A 10,926-nucleotide genomic window follows, 5' to 3' on the forward strand; every position below is an offset into this window, starting at 1 on the left:
GAAACATCAAATTGGAGATGCCTCAAGACGGCGGACAAAAACCCTAACCTCAGACCGATGACTTAGCCCAATGAGTGCCACGAAACACAGAAAGCCAAGCGCGTGGATAGAAGAATCAGTGCACGACAACCGTGCCCTTCGTTGCACCCAGTGGCCGCGTTTCATGGCTCGTTTCTCAACCACGCTCCTCCAACACAGCTAGTCGAGCTACGTACTAGGTGTCCTGGTTGTACAAACGTACTACTAGACGGCGCGTGTTCGACACTCTCTGTGGTGCTGGTGTTGATGGCATGAGCTCTCGGGTGTGCTGCAAGAACGCATGCGCATTTTGATCAGCACGCGGTGACAGGCTTTTTAAAGCGTTGGCATCCCGACCACGGCGCCGGTATGACTAAAGCTACCTGTGCCCAAGAAAACCAACGACATAGCTGCGTCGGGGCAAAGCTGCAGTGTGCAGCACGTTGTACGGAGGCGCAAACCTGGTTCGCATTATGGATTCACCCACGCTGCGTTAGCTCGGACCAAGGAAATTCCCTTGGCTCGGACGGACGAGCCGCACCCAGGCGCGTGCACGGTTGGTTCAAAGTCGTAGCATCCATGTCAGTCCGCGGGATCATCATCTCACACGAATGTGCCCTTTCCGCCCACCGAGTTGCGCTTTGCAGCCGGTTCAACACTGCTCGGACAGTCGCGATGTGGAGTTTTTCCTCATTTACGCAGCGTCCATCTAGAATCACTGTTCGATCGGGTGGTCAAATCCATCGTAACAGCCACTATTAGACGCCCTCGGTCTCGTCACGGGCCGTGTCGCACGTTTCACTCGGACACGGCTGCGCCAGACACTCGACAACGGGACCACCACAGCTTTTGCGACATGCTTCCTGGAACATCGCTCTCGGGCCGATTTAATTTTGCTAGTTCTGTGACGAGCATACATTGTCTGGGACGTTGGCTAGGAATATTTTACTCCTACGCACTCTAGTTTCTATTTTATGAAAATTCCGAGTTCCTGCTCGAACTTCTAACCATGGACCAAAAGATGTCATGCGAGATTCATGATCACTTCATCAATTTCTCCGTCAAGACGACATCATTCCAGCACCACACAATGACGGGGGCAATCAAGTGCGAGTCAACCCTCGAGGCCAAGACCAAGAAGTTTGTCATCTCGACGTGGGGCAGAAGCTACTGGCGCCTGCACGATCGCCTACTCGTGACCGCCAAGACCAAGGCCGACGTCGACGCCCGCCACCACGTCAAGCACTACACGGTGATCGAGGGCTGCACTTGGCAAGGGCATGAGATGGGTTTCCGCGTAGCGACCAAGGAAGCGGGCTGGCTGCACTTTCGAGCCGGCTCCAAAGCCGAGTGGGCCCATTGGATTCACGCTCTCCTGAGTCTTCCAATTATCAAGGTACGTGCTCTACCAACGACGAGCTCCAACTCGAACTCGACGTCCACGGCCTGTGACGACGACGAGGTTGGAAGTTCGCACTTGGTTTCGTTTGCCGGTACCATTCGTGTGCGCGAGATTCCCGCCATGACCGACGACGAAGCCGACGACCTCTTCTACACCAATGTCGAGATTCAAGGTTTTCGCCGCATGGCAGAATTGATGGGGCAGTTTAAATTCAGGTTAATTCGAGGTTAAACTTGACAATATATTTACAGCCACTAATGTTGCTCGGTATTTTGTGCTCGCAACTTTTTCGGCAAACTAATGAGAGTGCCATGCGTGTGTGTAAGCTAGTACGGACGAGATTTGCTGCCATCTCAGATTGACTGCCCACCACCTGCCCTTCTGCCACGTCATATAATCCGGACGAAACCGGATAAGATCTCCAGACCCAGCCAGCCGCATCGACCGACCAATCGATCGAAGCCCACCGCCGGAACTTCAGTGAGCTTCTAGTACGCGGTGGTCGAGGGCGTGTCTGACCGGAGCGGCGGTTCAAAAGTGTGGGTATCTACGCTTTGTTTACATGTACGGCTCGAACTTCGGCGGCAAGCTCATCGCTCCTCACTGTGATCGTGCCGCGCGTTTGGATACTGAGCGTCTCCATACCGGTAACTATCATCATACCTTGGCGCCAAAGAGGATCTCGATCTCCGTGGCCGCGGAAGCAGGGGCGCCCAGGAGCAGCACCTGCCCACAACGAGCGCGCCAAATGTCACGCGTGCCGGCTGGCGCTAGGATAAAAATGCTTGTCGGTGAGCCTCGAACGCCAATCACAACACTACATAGCATGAATGTGTGTCAATGCCACACTGCCGAAAATAACGTGGCACGTCAGGAGGCTCACAATGCACTCAGCACCATTGTCCCTGGGCATGTCGCCTTGCTACTGGGCATGGGTACGAACAAGTCTTGCCAAGCGACGTGGTATCGACCGTGTGCCGCGATTGTCTTCACGTCCTTGAAAAGCAACGGTGTCCAATGCACGGTGTTGCACACGAAAGTTGCTGCCTTCTTTGGGGCGTTACCGCTACCGATGGCCGCGCGACTCGAGGCGTTCAGCGCTCGCAATGACGACCTCGTCATCGCTTCTTACAGCTGATGGCAAGATGAAGTCATGACCTCGCCTCAGCTGCAGGTCGGCATAGACAATGGGTCGCAGGGTATCGTGGCGCCCAAACACGCCTCCAACGAGGCAAAATAGTGTAGTTTTGTCCCATCTTACGCGACTCAGAGTCGTGATGGACCGGCAACGTGGGTTAGGTTGTGCGTTGATGGGTCCCTTGAGGCGTCCGTAAGACAGCGATATTTCGAGTCGAAGGTATTTTTGCACGCAGTGGCAGAGAAGAGCCAACTCTGGTAAAAACCTGCCGCCCCCACCAAACACACACGCATTACTTCTCGACACTATGATCGATGGAGCCCACTTTGAGACCTCATGGGTGCCCTGTACATGGCGGAGGGATACGGCAACCGTTTTCCTCGGCCAAGAGAGATCCGTTGCGTTAGCTCCACCGCTACATGTTGTAGGGAGTACCGGTAGTAGACTGTAGTAGGCCTTTTTAGACGTGACAGTTTGATTCATTCTTATCTTAGGGCGGAACGTACATGGTCTGGCACTGGGCACGGGTACAGGAAGAATTGGGTGCATGCTCACGTCAGTGCACCTCAAGCGCCATCACAAGCATTCGAGTGTGGGATGCAGCCGACGTTCCGCTCCTGTACTTCAAATAGTAATGAGATATGTCGTGGGCCGGCCAATTGGGCCGGCCCTACGACGCCGGCTACTGCAATGAGGCATAGCCAACGCCATTGAAAATACGCATTTGCAAGGTACTGCACCGATGTTCGTCGATCACCGTGAGCTTCTTTGTGTGCGGGCGACGCACACGCATGCGGAGCACGCAGATCTATGCTTCGTGCAAGCGAATAGCGTTTACACTACATTACGGCATGATCCGAATCCATCAAATCAGTGAATGTACGATCGCTACGAAGCGACGAGAACGCAAGCTGGAAGCATGACGCGCCGTGGCTCAAACTTGAAGCGGTTGATAGTAGCTCGTTTGTGGCTATTTCTTTTAAAAGAGAAGACGGTCCGTGCTCCGAAACTTCCTGCATCGGGAGAAGGACGTCGGAGAGGTGTGGCAACTGAGCTGCAGGGGCATTTCAGAAAAGCGCGTCGAAGACGGCGTGCCGTTCCAAGGATCTTTTCGCAGTGCATCCTTGAACTTCCGTGGAATTTGAAACGTCCCCTTTTACGTCCAACGCGAAGGCGGCATACAAAGGCACTGTACACTCTACATAAACACGTCGCGTGGTGTCTATTTTTATTTTGGGTTTTGAGTTTGCTACCAGCAGCTGGATTCGCACACACCAAGTGTGATAAAATGACGCTTGGTTTTTAAAAAGCTTCCGATTTGTATGACGGTGCACATAAAAGGAAAAAATGAAACTCAACTTCATACAAACGCGAGCCGAATCTCACTGGTGGGACCGGCATCTCTCAAGTCGACATCCGTGCATGACACACAGCAATCCGAAATAGCATGAAGCACGATGCCATCCTCTGCGCGTCGCCCGTCGACATCAAGGCCAAGAAGTGCATGGTCTCCTACTGGAGGGTCCGCTTCTGGGTCCTCCGCAACGGCGAGCTCCTCGAGGCCGCCTCCCAGCAAGACATCGAGCGCCGCCACAAGGTCACGCGCTACACCGTCCTTCGCGGCGCCAAGTGGCTCGAGCGCCCGTACGGCATCCAAGTCGAGACGAAGGAGGCCGGCTGGCTCTACGCCAACATCGCGATGAAGGCCACGTGGGCCATGTGGGTCCACGGGCTCCTGCTCCTCGACCTCGCGTACGGTCCGAAGGGCAGTGTCTCGTCCGAAGATCCCTCGTGCCCGTCCGAAGACGACCTCGAAGCGACGCCAGGCCCGCGAGTACGCCACGTCGCCTTCTCGGGCCAAGTCCGCGTGCGCAAGATTCCGGCGCTCACCGACGAAGAGGCCATGGACCTCTTCTACACCAAGTCCGAAATGGAAGCGTTCAAGGGCAGCGTGACGACATTAAAAAGTTTTACGGTCGTCATGGTCTAGTGTCCGCCCCGCTATATTATTCCGCGGCCATTGCCGTCGCTTAGGTTCCTAGTTGCATTGCTTTAAGCACCCCTCTTATGTATTGCGCGTCACGCTGGCATCTCGTCAGCACCGTGCGCCATTTTCATTCTTTATCCCGTTCGCCTTCTCCAGAACAGACCGCCACGAACCTTCGCCTACACATGGCACGCAGCTGCTGCAGAGCCGACTTCCGGCAAGCATTCTTCTTGGCGGACTCAGCATGGCGGACCTGCGATCGACCGCGCGTCACCACACTATATTACGATACCTAAACCAACACTATATTCCGCTTGATGAATACTATTCAAGTATCGATCCGAAAATTGTGTGAGTTTCGAGACACCACACGCCGCCGCAGCATGGAGGAAGGCCGCGTGCACTTTGAGGACCAGCCGCAGCGCCATGCGGCGATCCTCGAAGCTTTGGATCACGTCGAGAATGTATACCGCTGCATGTTGCTGCTCGTTCATCTCATGCATGCTTGTGGTGTAGCAACTCGTGCTGGCGGTGCAGACGGCTGGCAGCGCCATGGAGCACATGGCCGCGATCACGACCGAGGGCCGCGACGCCGAGTTCCAGCGCACGTCGACCGAGTTCCTCCAGCTCGTGCGCAGCATCCACGCCGAGCTCGCTAAGCACGCGCACCTTGTGCAGGACTACCGCAGCTACGGCCGCAGCACGTACGGCGTCGAGAAGGACGCGGACCTGGCGCGCAAGAAGGTCAAGATGATCTTGGCGACGCTGCGCGACCTGCGGCGATACACGGACGAGCACATGAGCACCGAATAAGATGACGAAGATGATGAAGAAGAGCATGATTAGTTAGATCAAGCGCTTGGGGAGGCGGTAGTGCTGAAAGTGCTCGTGCAGCTTTTGCACGTAAAAGTGGTCGTCGTGGAGCAGCGTCGGCGTCGCGTCGAGGACGTCGTCGTCAAACATGGGCTATCATCGCGAGCGTCGAACCCAGTGGAAGAGGAGAAGGGACGTACGTCGTTGGCGACGTTGCCAATCGCCTCCTCAACCTGCACCTCGATAGCCTTGAGCTCCGCGTCGTGGGCGCCGGCCTCGTCGTTGCCATCGTGGCGCAGGATCGGCCAGCCCAAGCGGTGGAGGTAGCGCCAAATCTTCTTCTGGTGCAGTCCGTCGCCCATGAGCGCCTCCATGCACTCGCTAAATTCGTGCTCGTCGGCCGGCGACATGATGTCGGCAGCCTTCTCGACGAGCGCTGCATGCACCTCGTCGCACTCCCGCGCGCAAATCGCTGCCAGCGTCGCGTACGGGTCCTACTACGTGTCCACTCCCATGCATATTGCGTCTTCAAACCTTGTCAACGGCGCGGGCCGTCATGAGGAGGAGCGTGAACCAGGCCGCGTGCCACTTAAGCGACCCTTCGTTGGCGGCCAAGATGACGTACACCAAGATATCCATCGCGCCCAGTTGAATCTAGTCACATCGTACTTTATAGCGCTCTGATCGCCCGTAGGCTGCATGTGGCTCGCACGGCAATGTCGGCGATGCAGGGGCACTCGAAAATGATGCTGTCAAAGCAGCGGCAGAGGCGTAGGACCGGCGACTTGAGGTGCACGAAGCACTCGACTTCGACCAGCTCTTCTGCATCTTTGGGTACGTTGTGCTCTCTACGAGACACGATGACTGATCCATCTCGTCTTTGCGAATGCAAAGCGGACTTGACGACGGCGCAGCGGCGAAACCAGTCGAGCATGGCCGTGCAGAGTGGGACCTACAGTACGTCGCGATGCATGATGTGTGTGCCATGCTTCGTACATGCAGCGACGGATTCTCAAGGATGATGTGGATGAGCTCGAGCGCTTCGTACTGGACGCGGTAGTTGATGTGGTGCAGGAGTGCCATCGAGACAGCGATCGAGTGGTCGAGCTGGAGCTTGCAAAAACGCGCGTCAAAATACGGCGATTTCTTTGAAATCAATTCGCGCAAAATCTAGCAACAACGACACACCTTTCAAAAAGGGCGTTGGTTGCGTCGAAGTGAGTACTTGGGACCCAAGGCACTTGACGCTGTCGGTGGGCTGGTCGATGAGAAACTCGAGCGCGGCGTACGTGGTCGCCATCGACGCCGGGTTGCCCGTGCTCTGCTCGATCAAGAAGCTCCGGCACGCGAGCCAGACCGGCGTCTCGCACGTTGCGTGCCCTAGCACACATAGCATACGTAGAGGTTACGCTATAGAGGGAGTCCATGAGTCGATATTATCGTCGTAAGAGCGTCTACCTCGCTGGTGTCGCAGACAATAGGGCTAGGTATGGCGACGCACCTCGCGCGATGCAGCTCTGGATCACACTGCGCTCGGCGTCGCACGAGCTAATGTACTCCTTGTACGTGCGACCCGCGCGGCCGATGTGCTGGAGGAGCGCGATGACTTGGACGCAGTCGGCCTCGAGCGCCACGTCACTCGCAAACGTGAGCACATCAAAAGGATGCGCACGCCGTCCATCTAGCATGTCGTGTCGTCATTTCCAGCACCGTATCAAGCAGTCGATACATCGATAAAGTCTTGGAGCAGGCTGTGGTTGGCATGCAGAAAGATCTGTAGTGCTTGGAGGTGCTGGGTGAGGCCAAAGCCGTCGGTGCAGCCAAGACGCAGCCACGACAGGATACGGGACAAGTAGAGCGTCGTGGTCGTGCCAAGCGCGTGCTCCAAGTCGAGAGGCCCCGACGTCGCGCCTCCGTACTGCGCCACGAACGCCTGCAAGTAGCTCTTGCGCTGCGCCCGCGTCGCTACGCCAGTCTCGTGTAGTAGGTATATGGCAGCATCCTCCTGCGTACCTTCGTCCCACTGCTTGAGCATAGCGTTTAAAAAGGCCACTCGAAACTCGAAACGACCAAAACGAATGATTTGGATTGATTTCAATTCGAATAAGGCCAATCGTCGCGCCGGACCTTCCCGATGTTCGCGCGCGTCCACACCACTTCTTGTGCTTGTGGATCCGGCTCGTTTGGAACTCGATCTGGAATGGATGCTTCTATTCGCTAACACTATAAATTCTTGATTCTTTCAAGCCAATCACGTTTATGACGTCTTAAATAGTGTGAGCACCATTTACCACAACGACGAGTAGCAGCCCACAGACGCGCCAGCGCCAAGTAGCAGCCAGGTATACCTCTCGACACACTTGTTGAATGACGTAAATGTCGTTTCCGGCGCTGCACGCAGCGCAATCACGCGCAAATCCGTTTTCCATTTTTCGAGGTGGTGGCAGAATTGCCCAAATACTTCACGTAACATCGCGGGGTTCCAAAGCTCCAAGGCCCTAAAACTGGCTGCCACAGCTGGCGATGGGTCTCGACCCGGTCTGCGACCAGCTTGTTGGTCGCCGTCGTTGCTTGGGCACTCACACCAAACTCGAAGTGCCGAGCGTCGGTTTTCACGAAATACGACATGCGATTTCGGTTGAAAATGCGTCGAAATCGCGGAAACCGAGGACGTCATCTCTTTTTGTTCATGTTAAATAGCGTGTTGCATGTGGCCGAGGGAGACAAAAGTGCGCGCGATACCGCTGCGTGATGAGGCCTTGCATCCCGTACAGTATTTCAGTATAGCGAAAAATCACACTATATCAAAATATTGTTTGCCGCTGTCATTTGCTCTCGCTACAGAGCTCGCACGACGACGTCACATAGCATGTTGGACTCCCCAAAGTGTGGTCTAACACTCTGGCAAGTATGGGCGATTTCATTTTCAAACTTCATTCTGGTCGATCCGCCGGCGCGGTGGGCATGTGCTGACCAAAATATGGTTATTTATGGTTGTAAATGGTAAACGCCAATAATGATGACCGGCGACGCCAGAAAGACGACGCCGAGGCTTCTCGGGCGCCACTGACGCTGCTGCATTGTGCTCGAGGAGACTCCATCAGCAATCTCTACGTACACACCATCATGAGGTGTCGCTTGGTCGCGATGCAGCGTTCCTCGTCAGCTCCCTCATTTTCGTCGACGCCATGCCAAAGCGTTTCAGCCAATCAGAGCGACAAGACTTTAGATTTGTGGCCAATCAGAGCGGCAAGGATTCCGCTTTCGAGCCAATCGTCAGTGTTCTTGCCGCACCGATCATCGTAGCCAGCCCAGGCACGTGGTACGTGGCAAGTCGTGCGCAGGCCTCAGGCCGAGGCGCTCACGCGACGTCGCTGTAGGTATGGCGCAGCCTATTTACGCGTGACGAGCCACCGAGTCAGCCTTTGGGCGGAGCCCTGGCCAATTTTTCGACGGTCTCTCTCGCCACGAGATCGCCTCCGTGATGCGCTCCTCCAAGCTCCCAAGGCCTGCGACGACGCTGCGAGCGATGGCTCGATGTCTAGCATCATGACCGCCGTGACGTCATGCGCTTGCGCGTCCAGAACGGTTATGGATATGGCCACATCCGATCCGACGGCGCGTCCACGCTCCGGTCGCTGCCGCCACACTCTACTAGTACGGTACGTACATCCCGTCAACGCTCGAATCGTGTCTCGACGTCGAGCCTGCATGCGGCTGCTTACGCCGGCCGTCGTGCGCTGCACTCGTTTTCATCGCCTTATCCTATTCTTCGTCCTTCGTGGCCGACAGCTCGCAGCCAACGTCGACACGCTCTACTGACGGCGGCAAGACACATGCCATCCGAATCCCCGAGCCACACGGAGATGTCAGGGACCTGAGTAGGCCGTGACGGCGGGCCTTGCCGTGATCATCAGGACGAGCGCCATGGCGCAGGGAATTCCTTCATTTTATATGCACTTTTTACTACCATGGTTCTTTGAAGGCCACTCGAAACGACCAAAACGAATGATTTGGATGGATTTCAATTTGAAAAAACCAAGTTTACCAGACGATGCACTTGTTGACGGGGTTCATGGGCGACCCGGCTTTGCACTGGAACGCGTCGGCGAACGCGGCCGAGTTGTAGAGCGGGCCATGGACGCGCCACTTGCCGGGCGAGTGCGGGTCCGTGTTGAGCAGCAGCGTCGCGGCGGCGTCCGACCGCTTCTCGCACCAGCCTTGCGCAAAGGCCGTAAAGTAGAGCTTCTTGTCGTCGTAGCCAATCTCGGCGATCGACGGCTCGGACGCCTTGGCGCGGAGGTACGCCAGGTACGCGAGCTTGAGGCCGCCGTTGTCAGCAATGTTTTCGCCCAGCGTGAGCTCGCCGTTGAGGTGCCCGAGGAGCGTCTTGCCGTCGAGGCCGAGCACCGGGAACGTCGAGTACTGGTCGGCGAGGCACTTGGCGTTCTTCTGGAACGTGGCCTTCACGGACGGCGACCACCAGTCAAAGAGCTGGCCGCTCGGGTCAAAGTTGCGGCCTTCGTCGTCAAAGCCGTGCGTGAGCTCGTGGCCCATGACCATGCCGATGCGCGCATAGTTGACCACCGACGGAAAGCGCTTGGCGTCGTAGAAAGGCGGCTGCAGAATCGCGGCCGGAAACACAATCTTGTTGGCGGTCGGGTCGTTGTACGCGTTCACCGTGAACGCGTTCATGCCCCACGCGGTCTCGTCGACAGGCTTGCCGATCAAATCGATGTTCTTGGTCATCTCGTAGCTCTTGAGCTTGGCGACATTGTCGTAGAAGGCCGTCGCGCTGACGTTGAACGGAAGGGCCGTGGCGTTCTCGGGGCCACCAATGAAGTTGCGGATCTTGGCGACCTTCTCGAGGCCGATGCTGCGCGTCGAGACGTCGAGCCGAGCGCATGCATGCCATTATGGACACGCGCGTGGACCCGTGCGACGACTTCTACACCTACGCATGCGGCTAGCTCCGAACGACCGACACGACAAGCGACAACAGCGCGTTCGGGCGTGTCACGACCTACGTCTTGGAACTCGTGCAAGCGGTCTTGACGCTGCCTTCCTTGGCATCCTATGCGACGCCCGAGACGTATATAGAGCACCTCGTCGAGTAGTACATGGCGAGCTTTGCCGTCGTGCCCGCGCTCGCAGCGACCAACATCACCGCCCTCGCGTTCGACGTTCTCTCATTTGAAACGCGCTTGGCCAGTGTCTCGGTGCCAGCGGAAGCGCTCTCGATCCGCGGTCGGCGTACCATCCCGTCACGATGCGTCAGATCCGCGCCACGTACCCTTACATTACGGTCTTTCTTGATGACATGCACGCCCTATCGAGCTACGTCTGGCTCTGGTTGCAGCTTCAACCAAAACAAAACGCCTGCTTTAGACGCACCAAAGTGCAAGTAGGCCGTCCGTGTCCATTGCGCTCGTGCAGGACGAGGCCCAGCGAACAACAACATTCAACGTGCAGAACCACCTGGCTGTGGGCTCTGTCAAGGGCGACGGCGACGAATGGCTGCGGTCCATGTTGCCAAGACGACCCAAGCGACGTCGGTTTACCAGTGGA

At 56.5% G+C, this 10,926-nt stretch overlaps 5 protein-coding genes across 5 annotated transcripts; 3 read left to right on the plus strand and 2 right to left on the minus strand.

Annotated features, from left to right (window-relative positions):
• Positions 1-1,057: 1,057 nt before the first annotated feature.
• SPRG_06304 (hypothetical protein) lies at positions 1,058-1,673 on the plus strand. The gene has a single exon (XM_012345686.1). The coding sequence runs from the start codon at positions 1,109-1,111 to the stop codon at positions 1,649-1,651; it is 543 nt and encodes a 180-aa protein (XP_012201076.1). The 5' UTR covers positions 1,058-1,108; the 3' UTR covers positions 1,652-1,673.
• Positions 1,674-4,005: 2,332 nt separating this feature from the next.
• On the plus strand, positions 4,006-4,548 carry SPRG_06305 (hypothetical protein; the record flags this gene model as incomplete). Its single annotated transcript, XM_012345687.1, has 2 exons — positions 4,006-4,392; positions 4,435-4,548. 2 exons carry the CDS (start codon positions 4,006-4,008, stop codon positions 4,546-4,548), a joined length of 501 nt encoding a protein of 166 aa, XP_012201077.1.
• Positions 4,549-4,884: 336 nt separating this feature from the next.
• On the plus strand, positions 4,885-5,445 carry SPRG_06306 (hypothetical protein). Its single transcript, XM_012345688.1, has 2 exons — positions 4,885-5,009; positions 5,062-5,445. The coding sequence occupies exons 1-2, from the start codon at positions 4,929-4,931 to the stop codon at positions 5,356-5,358; spliced, it is 378 nt and encodes a 125-aa protein (XP_012201078.1). The 5' UTR covers positions 4,885-4,928; the 3' UTR covers positions 5,359-5,445.
• Positions 5,379-7,393, minus strand: SPRG_06307 (hypothetical protein; the record flags this gene model as incomplete). Its single annotated transcript, XM_012345689.1, has 10 exons — positions 5,379-5,511; positions 5,559-5,852; positions 5,893-6,012; positions 6,071-6,310; positions 6,355-6,528; positions 6,584-6,738; positions 6,860-6,980; positions 7,031-7,039; positions 7,088-7,323; positions 7,372-7,393. 10 exons carry the CDS (start codon positions 7,391-7,393, stop codon positions 5,392-5,394), a joined length of 1,491 nt encoding a protein of 496 aa, XP_012201079.1. The 3' UTR covers positions 5,379-5,391.
• Positions 7,394-9,402: 2,009 nt separating this feature from the next.
• Positions 9,403-10,522, minus strand: SPRG_06308 (hypothetical protein; the record flags this gene model as incomplete). The annotated part of the gene is made up of 2 exons (XM_012345690.1): positions 9,403-10,234; positions 10,464-10,522. 2 exons carry the CDS (start codon positions 10,520-10,522, stop codon positions 9,403-9,405), a joined length of 891 nt encoding a protein of 296 aa, XP_012201080.1.
• Between the last annotated feature and the right edge of the window lie 404 nt (positions 10,523-10,926).

Source organism: Saprolegnia parasitica (genome assembly GCF_000151545.1).
Source record: "Saprolegnia parasitica CBS 223.65 unplaced genomic scaffold supercont2.24, whole genome shotgun sequence".
In the NCBI taxonomy this organism is placed as follows: domain Eukaryota; phylum Oomycota; class Saprolegniomycetes; order Saprolegniales; family Saprolegniaceae; genus Saprolegnia; species Saprolegnia parasitica.